At 45.9% G+C, this 18,021-nt stretch overlaps 1 protein-coding gene across 2 annotated transcripts in view; it reads right to left on the bottom strand.

Moving 5' to 3' along the window:
• Positions 1-18,021, bottom strand: part of Nploc4 (NPL4 homolog, ubiquitin recognition factor) — a 55,344-nt gene that overhangs the window by 14,905 nt on the left and 22,418 nt on the right. For both annotated transcript variants that reach the window (XM_035447191.1, XM_027425417.2), the window contains exons 10-12: positions 17,374-17,445; positions 16,533-16,659; positions 11,031-11,191 (exon numbers count right to left, since the gene is read on the bottom strand). In XM_035447191.1, the coding sequence (XP_035303082.1) occupies positions 11,031-11,191; positions 16,533-16,659; positions 17,374-17,445 (360 nt within the window). The remainder of the gene's footprint in view (positions 1-11,030; positions 11,192-16,532; positions 16,660-17,373; positions 17,446-18,021) is intronic.

Here is an 18,021-nt window from a genome sequence, read left to right on the forward strand (position 1 = left end):
AGGCATGGTGGCAGACACCTTTAGTCTCAGTGCTTGGGAGGCAAAGTAAGAAAATCTGTTGAGTTCGAGGCCAGCCTGGTCTACAAAGTGAGCTCTGGGACAGCCAGAGTTAGACAGAGAAATTCTGTCTCCAAAAAAAAAAAAAAAAAAAAAAAATCAAATCAAAAATAAATATAAATAAATAAAATTTAAAAAATCTTACACTTCTGAAAACCAGACATTGTAAAAACACAAAATAAAGACATGTACAAAGTATACGTGTTCTCTCTCTCTCTCTCTCTCTCTCTCTCTCTCTCTCTCTCTCTCTCTCTCTCTCTCTCTCTCTCTCTCACCAATATGTCAAAGCCTAAACCTGTTTTGCTTTGTCACATGCACAGAACATAAAGTTTAATTATGGGGAAAAATGGCCAACGTATGTTCATTAGTCATAAAGTGACAATTAGATCTGATTTATGTCAAACATGCTGAGTTCAAACAGAGCTTTAGAAATAAATTCCTAAGAACTGATGCTTTTTATTCAAAGATCCTACAAGGAGTCACATTTTTTCTCTAAATCATCACCTAACATTATGAGTCATTCTTGAGCTGTATATAAATCATGTGTCCATAATTTCTAATTATAGGTCCTTACATAAAAGTTTGTTTATTGAAGTCCTCAGACTCAAACTGTTTGCCAACCATATGTTTCCAAGGTGTGCCATAAAGGCCACTCCCAGCATAGCTACACCTTTCAGGGAACTCTGAGAGCCAGACAGCCTTTTGAGGCAACTGTTGCAAGCTGTTCTCAGGTTAAGTCAAGCCCATCACCCTAACAGGACATCACTGGCCCCACATTAGTCCTGTTTCCTGTCTGTCACCTACAGGGGCTCCAAAGATTTACCCTCTGCCCTACTAAGAAAGCTGGCCAAAGCATATCTATGCAGCACCTATTTATTTCCATCTTCATGCCAAACAAGCAGATATCATGCTCCCACAATACCTACTATGTTCTGCCCACTCTCTGAGAGGGTGCTGTTCTACCGCCCTAGGGAAGGGTCACTTGTCCTTCCCCACACAAGTGTTACAGGGTCAGAATGGCCTCCATATTCTGTGCTTCTACTATGTTATGACAGTGGTCCCAAAGATGTGGGCCTACTGGGGGAATCTTAGGTCTCTGAAGAGACAGTTTCTTGATGGAGACAGGTTGGAGGCAGGAATCAAACCCAATCAAACATTTCCAAAAATATATGCTTGCCCCTACAAGAAATAACCTGCAACAACGCACACATAATTAGCCCATCTGGAATTCATCTGCAAATCTAATTAAGCTCTAAGATGCAGAAACATTATCCAGCACCTGTTCACTTTAATCTTCCCCTCCGGGGAATTTTCTTGTTAAATGCCCCCACCCTTTCTTTGTGTTGTGCTATTCTCGTTCAAATTTAACTACCAAACTGTACCTTTCCTGCTCACCACGGAAATAAATGTGGTGTAGCCACAATTTTCCCTAAGGGAAAGCCGGCTAACTTCTACCTCTCCCCCATGCCTTCATTCAATGCTTGTGCCAGCCCTACACAACGTTTTAAAGGCATTTACTCTTTATGGGCTTTAGCAAATGTCAGACTGCATATACTAGGAGGAAGACATCTAAATTCTGTTTGACAGCTGCCGAAGTGTCAGCAGTTTTATCTACACCTGGAGCAAAACAAGGGAAAGTGAGAAGTCATGGTCCCCAGTGCCTCCCTGCCTACTGCAGGCCATGTCTGGAAGCATTGGCGTCACAGCCTTGACATGAAAAAGAAACAGATACCGAGTCCTTGTATCCCCCAGTCAACACAGGCTTTGTGGCTTGGCGAGTGACTCACTGACTGGCGGCTATTACCTAGCTTTAGAGAAGCTGGGTGAACTGGAGCCTATTGCTGCCCCATTAACACTGGCTAGGACGTCACCAGCAGTACTGGATCTGAGAACCATTCAAGAGCACAAAACCCTGTGGGATAGGGAAGCCCCACCCACAGAACATCTGCAGGATGCCCGTTAGAGGCAACAGAGGCAACAGATGCTGCTTCTCAGGCTCGAGTCAGGGTGGACTCTGCATGCCCTGTCTGCCTGGCCCCAACTGCGCGTCACAGGCACTGTCCTTGTACCTAGTACATGAGAAAGGATATGTTTCAATAACTGGGTTAAACCAAGATGTAGTAGATAGTAGAACCAGAGAAATACTGTAGAGCAAGTCTATCCACACCCGGAGCTCAGGCTCATGGCTGCCTTCGCCTGGCTCATACCTCAGCCCAGCAGGCACGCAATGTCCAGGGCACATTCAGACCTCATTTGTGTCCTAGAATTTGGAGCTCCGGCTCCGGCTCTTGCAGCATGATTGCTATTTGTACTGAAACTGAAGAACAAAACTACGGCCACATTCCATGGACCACAATCCTTTTCCTAGACCAAAACAGTTTCACTGTGTTGACAAAGGAGGACACCTGGAGAAACAAAACTAGATTTCCACTTATACCAAGATGATGAACAAATGTTTTGTTGACCATAAAGTAAGATTAAATCATAATAGCAACACACACACACACACACACACACACACACACACACACACACACACACACACACACAAATTCTAGCTGGGTATAGTGTACAAAGCACTCAGAATGTAAAGGCAAGAGGATGCCAAGTTCAGGGCCAGCTAACCTGGGCTATAATAGTAAGACTTGATTGATTTCTGGTTTTTCAAGACAGGGTTTCTGTTTAGCCCTGGCTGTCCTATAACTCATTCTGTAGACCAGGCTGTGCTCAAACTCACAGATCCGCCTGCCTCTGCCTCCCAAGTGCTGGGATTAAAGGTGTGTGCCACCACCCTGCTGTAAATCATGTTTTAGAACCAACCACAACCACCACCACAACAAAATAATTTTATTTTTAACAAATGATGACAGTTTTTTTTTTTTTTTTTTAAGATAGGATCTCACAAGGAGTTGGTGGCAGCACACAACTTTAATCTCAGCACTTGGGAGGCAGAGACAGGCAAATCTCTGTCAGTTTGAGGTCAGTCTGGTTTACATAGTGAGTTCCAGGGCAGCTAGGGCTACACAAAGAAACCCTGTCTTGAGGGAAAAAACAAACAACAAAACCACAGGACCTCACTATGCAGCCATAGCTAACCTGGAACTCTCTATGTAGACTAGGCTAGCCTTGAACACGCAGACATCTCTGCCTGCTTCTGTCCCCGAACAATAGTATTAAAGATGTGTGCCAACAAGCTCGGCTTTTATTTTTTGAAACAGGGCCTCAAGAAGCCCTGGCTGGCATCAAACATATTATGTAGCTAATGATGACCTTGAACTCCTGATCCTACCTGTGTCTCCCAAGTTCTGAAATTACAGGAATGGGCCACCACACCAGACCAAATGCAGAAATTATAACCAAAAGAAAAAAAAAAAAAAAAAAAAAAAGAGGTATTTTTAAAAAGCATAAGCTGGCCAGGTGTTGGTGGCGCACACCTTTAATCCCAGCACTTGGGAGGCAGAGGCAGGCGGATCTCTGTGAGTTCGAGACCAGCCTGGTCTACAAGAGCTAATTCCAGGACAGCCTCCAAAGCCACAGAGAAACCCTGTCTCAAAAAAAAAAAAAAAAAAAAAAAAAAAAGGATCAGCTGGGGCTGGAGAGATGGCTCAGAGGTTAACAGCTCTGGCTGCTCTTCCAGAGGTCCTGAGTGCAATTCCCAGCAACCACATGGTGGCTCACAGCCATCCACTGTGAGACCTGGTGCCCTCTTCTGATGTGCAGATGTACGTGGAGGGAGAATGTTGTTTACATAATAAATAAATAAAATCTTTAAAAAAAAAAAACCAAAAAGCAGAAGCTGAGCCAGGCAGTGGTTTAGTCCAGCACTCGGGAGGCAGAGGCAGGTGGATCTCTGTGAGTTCCAGTGTCCTCTTTCTGGCCTCTAGAGGTACCACACACACGTGTTACATAGACATGCACTCAGGCAAAACACCCACATGTATAAATAAACTTCTGACAAACTGAGATCAGTGGAGACGGCTCAATAGGTGATTGCTGCCAAGCCTGACGGCCTGAGTTCAAATCCAAAGGAGTGAAGGAAACTACTCCCTACAAGTTGTTCTCTGACCTCTGCATGTATGCACGCACACACACACACACACACACACACACACACACACACACACACGCACGCACGCACGCACGCACGCACGCACACACACACACACACACACACAGAGTAAGCATGTGCAATACTTTTCTTAACACATACAGGAGTGGGGGTGATAGAGATAGAGATAGAAACTGAGCACAGTTCTCATAAAACAGTCAGTGAAGAAGGTAGGTGTGGTCCACAGCCCAGTCAGTCTAAAGGTGAGGAAATCTGAGAGAACACAGGACTCATTCTACACATGGTAGCATTTAACAAGTTACCGTAACACTGACAATTCACCTCAAGCATTAGGTCGTAAGTAGCATGAATGAAGACCTAGTTCTAAGGAACCTCGTGAGCACTGCTCATGCAGGTGCTGTAACAGCTCCCACTCTATGGAGGATACAGCACCCACCTCAGAGTGGAGCTCATGGGTGTTGGAGGTGTCCTTTCTTCCACCCCCCACAAGGAATGATGTCTGCTTAGTCCTAGCTCAAGCCACTTGTCAGCACAGCCCTCAGCATCATTCCCTCCAGAGAGAGCACCACCTTTGGTTCCTTCGACAGCTGGCATTTGCAGAGAGGGCCGAGTCCTCTGCTTTGCCCAACATGCCCCTCTGGCTTTCTTCTGGCAATCTCTGCTTCTCTTGCCTACTTCTGGAACTGTAATCTGTACTTTTTATGCAAACAAATTTGAGCTTGGCAGTATCAACTCCATCTCTTGCCTGACTTTTTCAGCCTCACTGGCAGATGTTTGAGGCTACCAAGCCAGCCCAGCCCAGCTTCAGACTGGTATCAGTGTGAGCTTGGCACAGTAGTACACGCCTGTAATTCAGGAGGCTGAGGCAAGAGAATCCTGAGCTTCAGGCTATATAGAAATGTTGGTACCCGGTCTCACTGTCTTCATACATACAGAACCCCCCTGCTCACCAAGAGGGCACCCACTGAGCCCCTCTCTCCACAGTGGACCAAAGGGTGATCTTCTACATCGAGACTCCTCCTCGCCCCCACCGGCTAAGCCTGTCTAGTGCAGCTTGCACCCAGGCAGGGACCATGTCCCACCCCTCCGCTCTGCTGCCCCTCCTCATTAAGGACCCTAGAATGGGGTACTTGACTGCCAAGCCTCTTCCAAATGACATTTATTAGGAATGTTCTAAAACCACCTTCCACATCTCTTCCTGTGGCCTGACACATCCACCATCAACCATACCGACAAGACTGACACTCTTTCTATCCTAGTCTTAGCTCTGGGGTCCCTGGCTGCCTGCCCATCCTAACCTGGGCAGGAACATCACCCAACTCTTCCAGGAAAAGAGCCAGCTATTGATTGGCTGATGGTTACAGGCCCAGGTGACAGTGCTCAGCAAACAGTCTCTAGATGAGTAAGGGCACTCTGGCTGTCAATCACTGTGGTTGTGGCTGTGGGTATGAGAGCATGGGGCAAGGGTACCTAGGGAACAGGTGACAGAAGCTGTGTGAGAATGTCCTGTACGTTTATAATTCCTAGTTTTCATACGCAGATGTGTGGTTTTATAAAATGAAATGTTCTGGTGCTGTCTGATGAAGGCTGTAACCAGGGGGGTCCTGTGGCCTGTCTAGGCGCACACATCCCCACCTCTGGCCTCACTTTCGCCCTCCTGTGGACCAACCTCGTCCATCAGTCTGCCTCTGTGACTCTCTGCTCACTCTCCACTCTCAATGCTGACTTGTTTCTGTTGCCCACCACTCCCAACAACACAATGTCAGCCTCCAGCTAGAGACACCTCAGTGCTGCTTTATCTTAAGCAATTTCCTCAAATCCACCAAGCAGTGAACTCTGTCCAGAAACCCAGAAAGCTGTCTGCAGTAGATCCTACAGGGAAGAGCCCAGGGGCCTGTCTGCAGTAGATCCTATGGGGTAGAGACCTAGGGGCTGTTTACTCCAAATCCTATGGGGTACAGAAAGAGAGGTATCACTGTCACAGCCGATGGAAAGAGGTCCCTAAGAGTTGAAGCCATATGGGCCACCAGAGTACCAAAAGAATCTAACATACTGACACATTCTTTCTGTTTTTTTTTTTTTTCTTTTTTTTTTCTAGACAGGGTTTCTCTTTGGCTTTTGGAGGCTGTCCTGGAACTAGCTCTTGTAGACCAGGCTGGCCTCGAACTCACAGAGATCCGCCTGCCTCTGCCTCCCAAGTGCTGGGATTAAAGGCGTGTGCTACCACCTCCCGGCTCACATTCTTTTTCTAATTATAAACAAATACCTACTAAAGAAGCAGGTTCAGCGGCACAAGCCTGTAACCCTGGCTGACCTTGATAGAGACAAGAGCATTGATGGGGTTTGCAAGCTGGCTAGTTGGGCTAAACTCTAGGATCAGTGAGAAACCGTGTTTTCAAAGGTTACATGAAGAGTATAATGATCTAGATATAATGTTGACCTCGAGCCTCCAAACACATGCACCTTCCATATATACTCACGTGACAGAAACACCAAATCTTAACTTTATTAAAGCTACCATCCCCACCTGTTTGAAAACAGGGTCTTAGTATATACATAGCTCTGGTTGGTGGGGAACCACCCCCCAAGAAAGACAGATAGACTACTTTGTGAACAAAATTTTAGAGGGCAAGCCAACAGCCGCCAAAACTCAAAAATTTCATGCCCAGCAATTATGATTTTTTTCTTTTAAGATGTGGCCAAGGGCTGGAGAGATGGCTCAGAGGTTAAGAGCACTGACTGCTCTTCCAGAGGTCCTGAGTTCAATTCTCTGAAACCACATGGTGGCTCACAACCATCCATTATGAGATCTGGTGCCCTCTTCTGGTGTGCAGATATACATGGAAGCAGAATGTTGTATACATAATAAATAAATAAAATCTTTAAAAAAAAAAAATGTGGCCAGTTTGTAACAACAACCAGAAATAACTGAAGTAAATCAACACTCAACTAATGAAATGAAATCCATTTAGATTTGGCCACCAATCAATAAAGGTCCTCATTTATTCCAATGACAGTTCATTTCTTTCGAAATGAAGAATCTAAAGGCGGGTGGGGAGGTCACTCAGTAGTCAACAGCACTGGCTGCTCTTGCAGAGGACTCAGGGTTAGTTCCCAGCACCCGTACTGTGTTCACAACACCTGCAACTTGCTACATGGGAAGCCATGCCCTCTTTTTGGACCCCTTGGCACTGTACACACGAGGTGCACATACATGCATGCAGGCAAACACACACACAAAATTAAATCTTCTAAAAAAGTTGTTATCACAAAATGTCTTCTATTTTTTCTGCAGAAACCAAATGACCATAATGAATATGCTCAGCCAGTTGCCAATGGTCCTCGTGTGGGGTGCAGGCAGCTGAGAGAAACAAAACAATTCCTAGACCCTCACTCCTTACAGTCCTGGGAATAAGCAGGGGCAGCCTGATTCCTGTGGGGTAGCACACACAGACACTACGTCTCCCGGCTTCTTTGCCGGCTTTAGGAGCCTCTGCCCACTGCGTCAGGGAGTGCTCTTTCCTGCTCAGGGAGTGCTCTTTCCTGCTCAGGGAGTGCTCTTTCCTGCTCAGGGAGTGCTCTTTCCTGCTCAGGGAGTGCTCTTTCCTGCTCAGGGAGTGCTCTTTCCTGCTCAGGGAGTGCTCTTTCCTGCTCAGGGAGTGCTCTTTCCTGCTCAGGGAGTGCTCTTTCCTGCTCAGGGAGTGCTCTTTCCTGCTCAGGGAGTGCTCTTTCCTGCTCAGGGAGTGCTCTTTTCCTGCTGCCCTCTGCATGCACACGATACACTGCATTCCCACCCCCTCTGTGAATACAAGGAAAGGATGCACACGCATGCACGCGCACACACGCACACACACCTACATGTTTACAAAACACAAAAGAGACCCGGATGACACTTCATATATCTGCTTTTAATTTTACATGAGGAGTTCTATCTGGTATCTCTAACTAACTGGCTAACATCACACTGAAGGGGTCACACAGAAATCTACCACAGAATGTGTGATTATTCATGTCCTTTTTGTTACAGGACTATCTCAATCGCTTCTAGTTTTTATACCCATAGATGACACTGTAGGCAAATATTGGTGCAGGTTTCATTTATAGAGTATTTTAAAAATCAAACCACAAAGTCCATGGCAGGACTAAAAGGATTACGTCAATGTTTGCTGTTATGGTTCCTTTTGCTTCAATTGATACTTCTCTCAAACACACAGTGAATGGGCATCTCAGAAGCACCCCTGCATGTTCTCACTGACAGACCAGATAGACAAAGCAACAGGGTTAAGGAAGTACCAATACTTTCTTAAGCGCAACAGTTAGACAAGAATGGGGGGTGGGGAGGGAGGAGGGAGGGAGGGAGGAGGGAGGGAGGGAGGGAGGGAGGGAAAGCAGGTTAGTTTCCTATCTGGTAAAAGATACTTAAAAAATAACCGAGCAGTGGCATGCTTTTAGTCCCAGCACTGGGGAGGGAGGCAGTGGCAGGTGGATCTCTGTGAGTTTGAGGTCAGCCTGGTCTACAGAGGGAGTTCCAAAGCAGCCTCCAAAGCTACACAGAGAAACCCGGTCTGGAAAAACAAACAAACAAAGACCTTGTCTCAAACAAAAGCAAGACAGGCTGGGTAGCACACAGAAGGCTGAGACAGCAGGGCTATGAATTAGGGGCGAAAGACACAGTGAGAGCTTGATCCCACCACATCTCTCAATAAGAGAAATAGGGTCATTTGACATTGTTTAAGGGACATTACCACCACACCAAACCAAACAAGAATAGAGAAATAAAACTTCTCCAGTGGGCTGTCTACACAGACACCCAAAGAGCTGCACAACAGATAGCAACACTGCTGGTAAATTTTTATTTTATTTTGGTTTTTTTCCAAGACAGAGTTTCTTTGTGTGGCTTTGACTGTCCTAGAACTCGCCTGCCTCTGCCTCCCAAGTGCCACCACTGTCCAGCTAATTAAGTCTTTAAAAAGAAAAGGCTAGTGATGTCTCTGCAGTTAAGAAAACTGGCTGATTTTTCTGAGGACCTAGGTTCGATCTTCAGCGCCTACATGGCAGCTCACAACCATCTGTAACTCAAGTTCCAAGGCACCCAGCTTCCTCTTATGGCCTCCATAGAGACCAGGCAGTGGTGGCACACACCTTTAATCCCAGCAGCCACACTAGTTAGCCACAGAAGCTGGGTGGTAGTGGTGCAACCCTTTAATCCCAGCACTAGAGAGGACTATGAGGAGGTGGAGACAGGAGTGTAGTGTATTCAGTCTGCAGTCACACTGAGGACAGGATCACCCCTTTTGGTCTGAGCCTTGGGAGAAGCAAGACCTCTCTAGTGGCTTTGCTTTTCTGATCTTCAGCTTAAGCCCCAATATCTATCTCTGGATTTTTAATTATTCTATGCTACATCCTGGCCTCTATGACTGACTAGTGTGGCTAGCTTTGCACTCTGATCTTCAGGCAAGATTTATTTGCTAAAAAAATCATAAACAAAATATCACAGCAGACTCCAGCACTCAGGAGAGGTAACCACATCTATATAAATTTGAGGCCAGCCTAGTCTGTATACTGACAAGCTATATATAGTGGGACCCTGTCATTCCCCCCTACAAAAAAGTCCAAAAATAATAAAATAAAATACATAGAGATGTAAAACAAACAAGCAAACAAGGTAGGGAACATGACAACAAATGCTCACCCTGTAAGGAGGGACGGTCCTGTGTGGTCTAAGAGAGCACACAGGCAATTCCAACTGGACACAAGTCGGGCAGTGATGGCACACACCTTTAATCCCAGCACTCAGAAGGCAGAGGCAAGGGATCTATGTGAGTTTGAGGCCAGCCTGGTCTACGTGAGTTCCAGGACAGCCAGGGCTACACAGAAAAACCCTGTTTCAAGAAACAAAAAAAGACTGGACACAAGGAACCAAAAGTAACCAGGGGCAACACCAGCCTCAAGAGAAAGGTCAGTCCAAACTCGACAGATGACTGCAGATAAGGACATCGGAACAGAAACCACCTTATGCCATCAAGCTATAATGTGCATTACACTGGTAAACTGAAATTTGAGCTCACTGGAAAGCTGGCTTTGGAGATGGGGTTGCCCCCACCCCATTTCAGAGCCAGACACGTTGCCTCAAAGTATTTTCAAAGACTTTTGTCTGGGGATGTGTTGCCCCCCCACCCACCTTTGTGACAGGGAGAAGAAAACAAACCGTTAAAAGCTACAAGTCAACCACTTCCAGGAGTTCACTGATGCTAATCCCAAAACACCAAAGTGCCTGGAGCGGGAAGGAAAAACTGCCAAGTTCAGCCTCGGGGAGACAGCTCCAGCATCAACACCCCCGCTGGTTCCTACTGATGCTGTAAAAACCTGAGCTGATATTGTCTCCATTGCCATTTGTCCTTTGACTTGGGAGCCTCACTTAAGGAAGACTCTGCTCTGCAAAGATACAGGACTTCCGATGGGGACCTCCAGCAGCCTGCACTCAGAGGGCTCCTCAGTCAGTCTCTGCTGACTGTCTGCAAGCCTCTGATTCAATGTCTCCTTCCTACTGCTATTTGTTCTTTTACCTGGAATCGTTACAACAAAACATGGAGTAGCTACAGCAGGCAGAATTCTAACAACAATCCAAATGGCTCTCATTTTTACAAAGCAAAAGTGGGCAGCAATGGTCAGATTTGGTATAACATGCCCAAGCCAAATAAATATGTCTGGTTCCTTTTCTGGATATGCCACAAAAGGCCATCAAAGCCTGAGTAGGTAACAATAAGCCCCAGAAACGTGACAGATGCTTTGACCAATAAGCTGGGCTCCACACCACAATGGCTGACACACAGGTCACACTCATCCAAGACAGAGTCACATTATCCTAGACATAGTTAATAGTTTTTGTTCTCCTGTATTTTACCTTATAAAATACATCAGGAACATACTGCTCACTGCTGGACTCCTTGGCATAGCCGAGCTCAGGAGCATCCTTACAAGGTAGAAGACACTCATCTCGGACCAGTGCCATGCACTGATTAGATACCTGGTACCCTTCAAAGTGAACCTGGTTGTCTGGACCACCTGTAAGAGAAAAACCTTCTAAGAATATCTGCCAAAGGGTGATCAGAAGCAACTCATGTCACCTATGCTGCAACTGGCAGGACACAAACAGACAAGACTGTTGGGCAATCTGGGGTATGGCAGAGCACGAGGCTTTCGAAACTGTGCACTCCTCCACAGTCAATGGTCAGAGCTCTGTGGGTGCTTACTGCCCTTAAAGCACATAGACTATCAGTTTGGAACATGGAAGAATAAAGGCAGACACTGTCCAGGGTCCCACGAGCACCATCACCTGAGTGAAGAGGATTAGAATGAGAGCAGATTCATTTGGAGGCAAGGAAGGCGGAAAGTACAGGTGTGGAGGTAACAACACAGAAACTACATACACGGGCTGGGCTGCAGAGTTCTTGTCTTGCATATGGAGGCAACAACACAGAAATTATATACACGTGGCTGGGCTGCAGTGCTCTTGTCTTGCATATGGAGGTAACAACACAGAAATTATATACACGTGGCTGGGCTGCAGTGCTCTTGTCTTGCATATGGAGGTAACAACACAGAAACAACATACACGGGCAGGGCTGCAGAGCTCTTGTCTTGCATATGGAGGTAACAACACAGAAACTACATACACGTGGCTGGCTGCAGAACTCTCGTCTTGCATACATGAAGCCCTAGGTTCAATCTCTGGCATAAACCAGGCATAGTGGTGAATGTCTGTAATCCCAGCACTTGGGAGGTGGAGGCAGGAGGATCAGAACTTCAAGGTCATCCTCAGCTACATAGCAAGTTTAAGGCCAGCTTTGGCTTCACCACAACGTCTCCCCTCCTCCCTCCCTCCCTCCCTCCCTCCCTCCCTCCCTCCCTCCCTCCCTCCCCCCCCCTCCCTCCCTCCCTTTCAAATAAAAAAAGAAAACTGGTTCTAGCACACAGATCATACATGCAGCATTCTCCAGATTACAGAAACTTATGTGGTCGTATCAAGGCAGTGCCCCAGGCATACCATACTGTGAACGCTTGGATGCTACTCAAACCTAGAGTAATGTGCACCCCAACAGTCTCTTCACAGTCCCCACACTAATGATCCACACACTGACTGCCCTATAGCACATCCCCTTTCCCGAGCACCATCCATAAAGACAACATTAAGGGTGGCTGGAGAGACAGGGACTAAAGGCACCTATTGTCTGCTTGAGTAGAATCCACATGACAGAAGAAATGACTCCTGCAAGGTGCCCTCCAATCTCTGCATGCATCCCATAGCACACATGCTATGGCACATGTCTACCCACAAACACAAAAGGCACACACACACAAAATAAACAAAAACTAACAAAATTACAGCTGTGAAACTATCACTATAATATAATAATTGTAATAAAATGTGAATTTGCTTTTAAGAAACTATTAAATTAAGGACAAAGATAGTAAAAATGGCTATTTCAGAGACAGCCATCCAGCCAGTTACCCTGGAGTCCTGAAATTAGGAGGATGAGGATAGCACAAGTGTAGCATGGGTAGGTGTGACCCAAGAATCAGAGCTACACAAAAGGACAGCTTGTGTCCACTGTTCTTTTACAGTGCCAGAGATTTAAAAAATCCTGTCTTTCAGGCATTGGTGGCGCATGCCTTTAATCCCAGCCCTTTAATCCCGGCACTCAGGAGGCAGAGGCAGGCGGATCTCTGTGAGTTCGAGGCCAGTCTGGTCTCCAGAGCGAGTGCCAGGATAGGCTCCAAAGCTACACAGAGAAACCCTGTCTCAAAAAACCAAAAAAAAAAAAAAAAAAAGAAAAAAAAGAAAAATCCATCTCTATTTCAGTTTAAAAACAGCTACAACTCAGGAAAGAGATTCAGTCCATGTTTTTTTCAAATACATCTGACCCAGACCGGAGAAACACCGTCAGAAAACCAAGGACAAGGTGACCCTTGAGCGACTCACCATCACATAGAGAAGGCCAACTACAGCTGACTGCAGAGTGCTTCGTGAACCAGTCAGTTCCCAACGTCCCGTTCAGAGCCTAGCACTTTCTCTTTGGTTCTAATGCAGATCAGCGTTACATATCATCAGCCACCCAGACTCAGCTGGGTGTATCTGACAGCAGACACAAGGCACCAGATTTGAGCTCAATGGCTTAGAATGCAGAGACCAAAGTTGGAGGAATCCAGGAAAGCCATCATATGTACAACTACTTACTATCAGGGTACTGTAAACTGGGCATGGTTTTCAGACCAATCATTTAAGTGTGACAGGTCATTAGGAAATGAAAATTTTAGTGGAAAGAGAATGGTAAATAGTATCTATAAATATAAGATTTAAAAAAAAAAAAAAGAAAAAAAAAAAAAGCACCAGAAACCAGGCATGGTGATCCATGTTTCTAATTCCAGCACTTGTAAGGTGGAGACAAGAGGATCTGGAGTTTAAGGCTAGCCTGGACCTCATGAGATACTCCCCTCCCCACCCCACCCCACCCTAAAAAGAGCTCAGTAAGCAGATCCAGCAAGCTTGAGGCCCTAGGTTCATTCTCCAACGTCACACAGGAAGGGGAAGGGCTGGGGAGCAAGAGCGGGCCACACAGGTAGTCTCAGCAAGAAAGTTGAGCTACTCCTTGAGCTACACATACTCCTTTCCCAAATGGAGGAGAACCCCATCACACACATGGTTTACTTGTCTTTTAGGAAAGCTCACGAAGGCTGCGCAGGTTAACTCTCACTCCCTATGCAGAGCACCTGCTAGGAAGTCCACACACAAAATTGGGCACATGCTGGAGAGTGACAATGACAAAAAGAACTGAGCTAGCCGCCTTGAATCTGAGGCCTTCAGAAAGTCATGTTTACAGCCCAGGAGCCAAACATGTAACCAACAATGAAGACCTCACACATAGAGTGGCATGTACTTGAGCAAACCACTATACATCTAAGCCACAAAAGCTGTGGAAAATCACAGCGGGGTCAGGAAAACCTGTAGGCAAAGGCAAGGGGCTAGGCCTTAGTTACCAGACGGTACCTGAGCTCAGCCTGCAGAAGGGCCAGCCCAGCACAAGAGGCATCATCTCCTAGGATATATCTGTAAACATTCAGGCTCACAACTTCCTCTCCAGAGAGGGAGATGGGACTATAGCAGGTATTTCCCAGGACCTCTACAGGGTCTCCACTTGCCCTTGGCGAAAAGACCCTAACCACAGGAGAAGGAGTACAGTGTCCCGGCTGGAGAGATGACTCAGAGGTTAAGAGCACTGAATGCTCTTCCAGAAGACCTGGGTTCAATTTCCAGCACCCACATGGCAGCTAACACTCTCACTCCAAGATCTTACAGTCTCACACAGACATATATCAGGCAAAACACCAATGCATATAAAATAAAAATAAATTGAAAGAAAACCAGTGTCCAAACTGTGGTAACTAAGAGCTTAGGTTAGGATCTGCCACACTGCACACAGCCATTCTTCAGCCAGTGCCCAATATGGAAGATGATGAGAACAAGCACCAAAAGGGAAGAGTCAACAATCAAGAAAGCAGACTGACTACAGAACTATTGCAAACAAGGTCAGTCATTACCTCATAGTTCCAGAACCTTTAAGAGCCAATTCTGGAAGCAAAAATTTCATGGATGATCTTATTTCCAAACTCCCAACAAGCATGTGACTCAGTAATCGAAGGTGGCAGTCTCCAAGATGTAAACTACTTAAAAATTCCAAAAATGTGCCAGTTGTTTTGGCCCATGGGACAATTTCCCCATAGAAACAGTAATTAAGAAGGTTGGGATAGATTACTATGGGAGCCCACAGATGCCCAAAACAGCTATTCTCAGTGAAGGAGACAGTTCTGGAAGTCTCTGAAGGTGTTTCTAGCTGTCTCAATGAGGGGCACTGCCAGCTTTTGTGGGATGTTGAAGATGCCAGGCACCTTGCCAGATACAGAGGCTTCACAAACAATAAGAACTGCTCCATATCCCCACTCCCTACCCATTCATGTAGGCAAGCCCCCTTTTGTCTACTATGACCCAAGATTAGAATTGAAGTTACGTTATAAACCACCATAAACAACACACACACACACACACACACACACACACACACACACACACACACACACACACACACACGCGCGCGCCTATAAAACCCACTGAGGACTCCAGGACCACAAAACTGTGAAGAAGGGGCACACAGCTTGGCTTGAGCAAGAGAAAGCATGAAGGAGGCCATCACCCTAACCATCAGGACACAGGTATGTCGGATCTGTTCTGCCTTAGTGTGCCCAGACCATAAAGCAGCCCGACACCGGCCACTGTGTCAGTGTCCTCTGCCTTACCTGCCCATAGGAAAGGACTTTCTTAATCCCAGCCAGAGTCTCCACTCACTGCCTTCAGCACTCAACTCTAGCAACAATTTACAAAATTACGTCACCAATCCAAATGTGCAATAATTAACATTCCTCTATTATCAACATAACAAAGATGCCACCAGTTACCTCTCACTCTTCAAGAGGTGTTCACTCAAAATAAATAAATAAATAAATAAATAAATAAATAAATAAAAGATGCTTGTCAATCTAAACAGGCCATAGGAAAGGCAAGCTTGCTACCATTTAGCAAGGCTTAAAAACCCTGGCAATGTGACAGTCTCTTAAAACAATAACCTAACAGCAGCAGAGACGGGATCTAGGCCCCTGCACTTATGCAGTGTGAACTCGTAGGGGTATTCTAAGAGCCAGAAAGTAGGTCACTTAGACAAGAGGACTGTTGGCTCCTTGGAGAGATGAGAACTTCAAAGTCAGAATCAGTGCTTCCTTTAAAATCTAGCTAAGTGGGTCACATGCTTACATTTTGTTTCTCCAATTTCCAAACCCCAACACCTTTCAATTCTATGCCCTATGTTTCACTTTTGCTAGGAATGTGATCAAAGACCTGGTGCACGCTTGTATAGGCTACAACCTACTATACATTTATAATGTATAAGACATGTATTATCTAATACATACCACTCCCTAAAGAACTTCATGAACTTTTTTAGAATGGCAGGCACATTCCCATTCATAATGTAAAGTGGGCATTAATCATTTTCATGAATAATGCAGGAGTCTCTCTTCTTGCACAGTCATTTCTAGTTGCTGAAAAGGGGTGCATGTCCAAAAGCAAGAATCACCCTAGACTTGTGATGAGAGGCCTGAGGATGGCCCTGGAGAAGGCCTGACTTGGCCCCAGTCCCACAGATGATGCCTACACTCAGAATTTTTGCCATAAAACAAAAGGAAGATTCTATGCCCCCACTAAGTCCACTAAGGAGCTAAGGATGAGAGGCTGCTGCAAAGAAGAGCAAACATTAGCAGGCAGAGTACCTCTGGCATTACTCTGCCCCATTTATACCTGTGGCCACTGCAGTAACAAACTTGGATCCAAAATGACCATCGGGAGAGAGCCGGCAAATGTTGGGGTGCTTGTTTTGAAAGTCTCCTGCAGTGATGCATTCTTCTGAACTCAGGAAATAGGTGTCCTAAGCCAAGAGAGGCAGGATATCAAATTTTACAGCATGTGTCAAAGCAAGCTTCTAATTCTTTTGCAGAAAATATTAAGAGCTGGGACAGCAAGATGACTCAGTAGGCAAAGATGCTTGCCACCAAGGCTGACTGACCTGAGTTCAATCCCCAGGCCCCCCATCATAAAAGGAGAGAAACAATTACAAGCCGTCCTCAGAGTTCCCCAGGTGTGCCATGGCACACCTGCAGAATAAATAAAATTTCAAAAAACAAAACAAAACAAAAAACACAAGGAAGAGCTTCTAATGCCAGCACTTGGTAAGCAAAGGAGAGTTGAACTCTGAGTTTGATGACGGCTTCGTCTATACAGTGAGTTTCAAGCCAATCAACGCTACATACTAAGATCCTTGTTACAAAAAAATAGAGCTAAGCTACAGCACCTCAAAAATACCTGAGGCAAAACACTGAGACAAAGACCTGTACTTCCTAGCCATATGGGACTCATATTAAAACCACCCAAACTCGGAGGGCAGAAGGCCCTGGGCAACCACTCCCACAGAGCTACAAGTAAGGGTGAGGGGCATTTGTGGTGGGCTGGAATCAACAGGCTGAGCCTTAACTAAGAAGATTGTCTTCAAAGTTATTTGCAAGCTGTGCAGAGACCGAGAGACCCAAGTCAGCACTACCTTAATGAGGTTTCAGGCCAAGCAACATTCCTGTCTCCATCTCACCTTATTCCGACTGTATCGGACAGTACCCTTTCGGGTATCTTCTGAGACAAGGTCCGTGAATATCCATCCAACCTTAATGGAAAAGGAAAGCATCTTTTGAGTATCTCCATACAACAGATGGCTTCTGTCCTGGGAGCATAAAAGCAGTGCCCTTCAGACAACCCTTCTGGCTCCTGAGCCAGGTAAAACTGGGAGCACACACAGTTCTTTGACTCTGCTGCCAGGGAGAAACTGGCTCCTTCCTCTGGTGCTGCCATGACAAACATGCATCCATCACACAGTCTCTGCTTAGGACCACTCAAACCCACTTTGTTAGAAGTCAGAGCATTTTGTGAATGAGACCAGCAGGACATGGCAAGAAGGAGTTTATGCTCCAAAAAGAAGACAGACAAGAAGCAAACAGTAAGGTTTTCTGGGGTAGGTCTTCTACAAGGAAGAAACAGATCCCTGGAGAGAGGCAGCTAAGATGAAAGGGTTCTACAGCAGAGGTTTCGGCTTACCAGGCAGCACAAAGTCTAAAGCTGCATCAGGGGCTCCTAAAGGCCAATCTCACAATTCAGGTATTGTGCAGCCTGAATGTCCGAGTGAAAAAGTCTGCATGCTCTATCACCTATGCTTACCCCAGCCTCCAGAGTCAGAAGACAGTGA

Source organism: Cricetulus griseus, chromosome 7 (genome assembly GCF_003668045.3).
Source record: "Cricetulus griseus strain 17A/GY chromosome 7, alternate assembly CriGri-PICRH-1.0, whole genome shotgun sequence".
Taxonomy (NCBI): domain Eukaryota; kingdom Metazoa; phylum Chordata; class Mammalia; order Rodentia; family Cricetidae; genus Cricetulus; species Cricetulus griseus.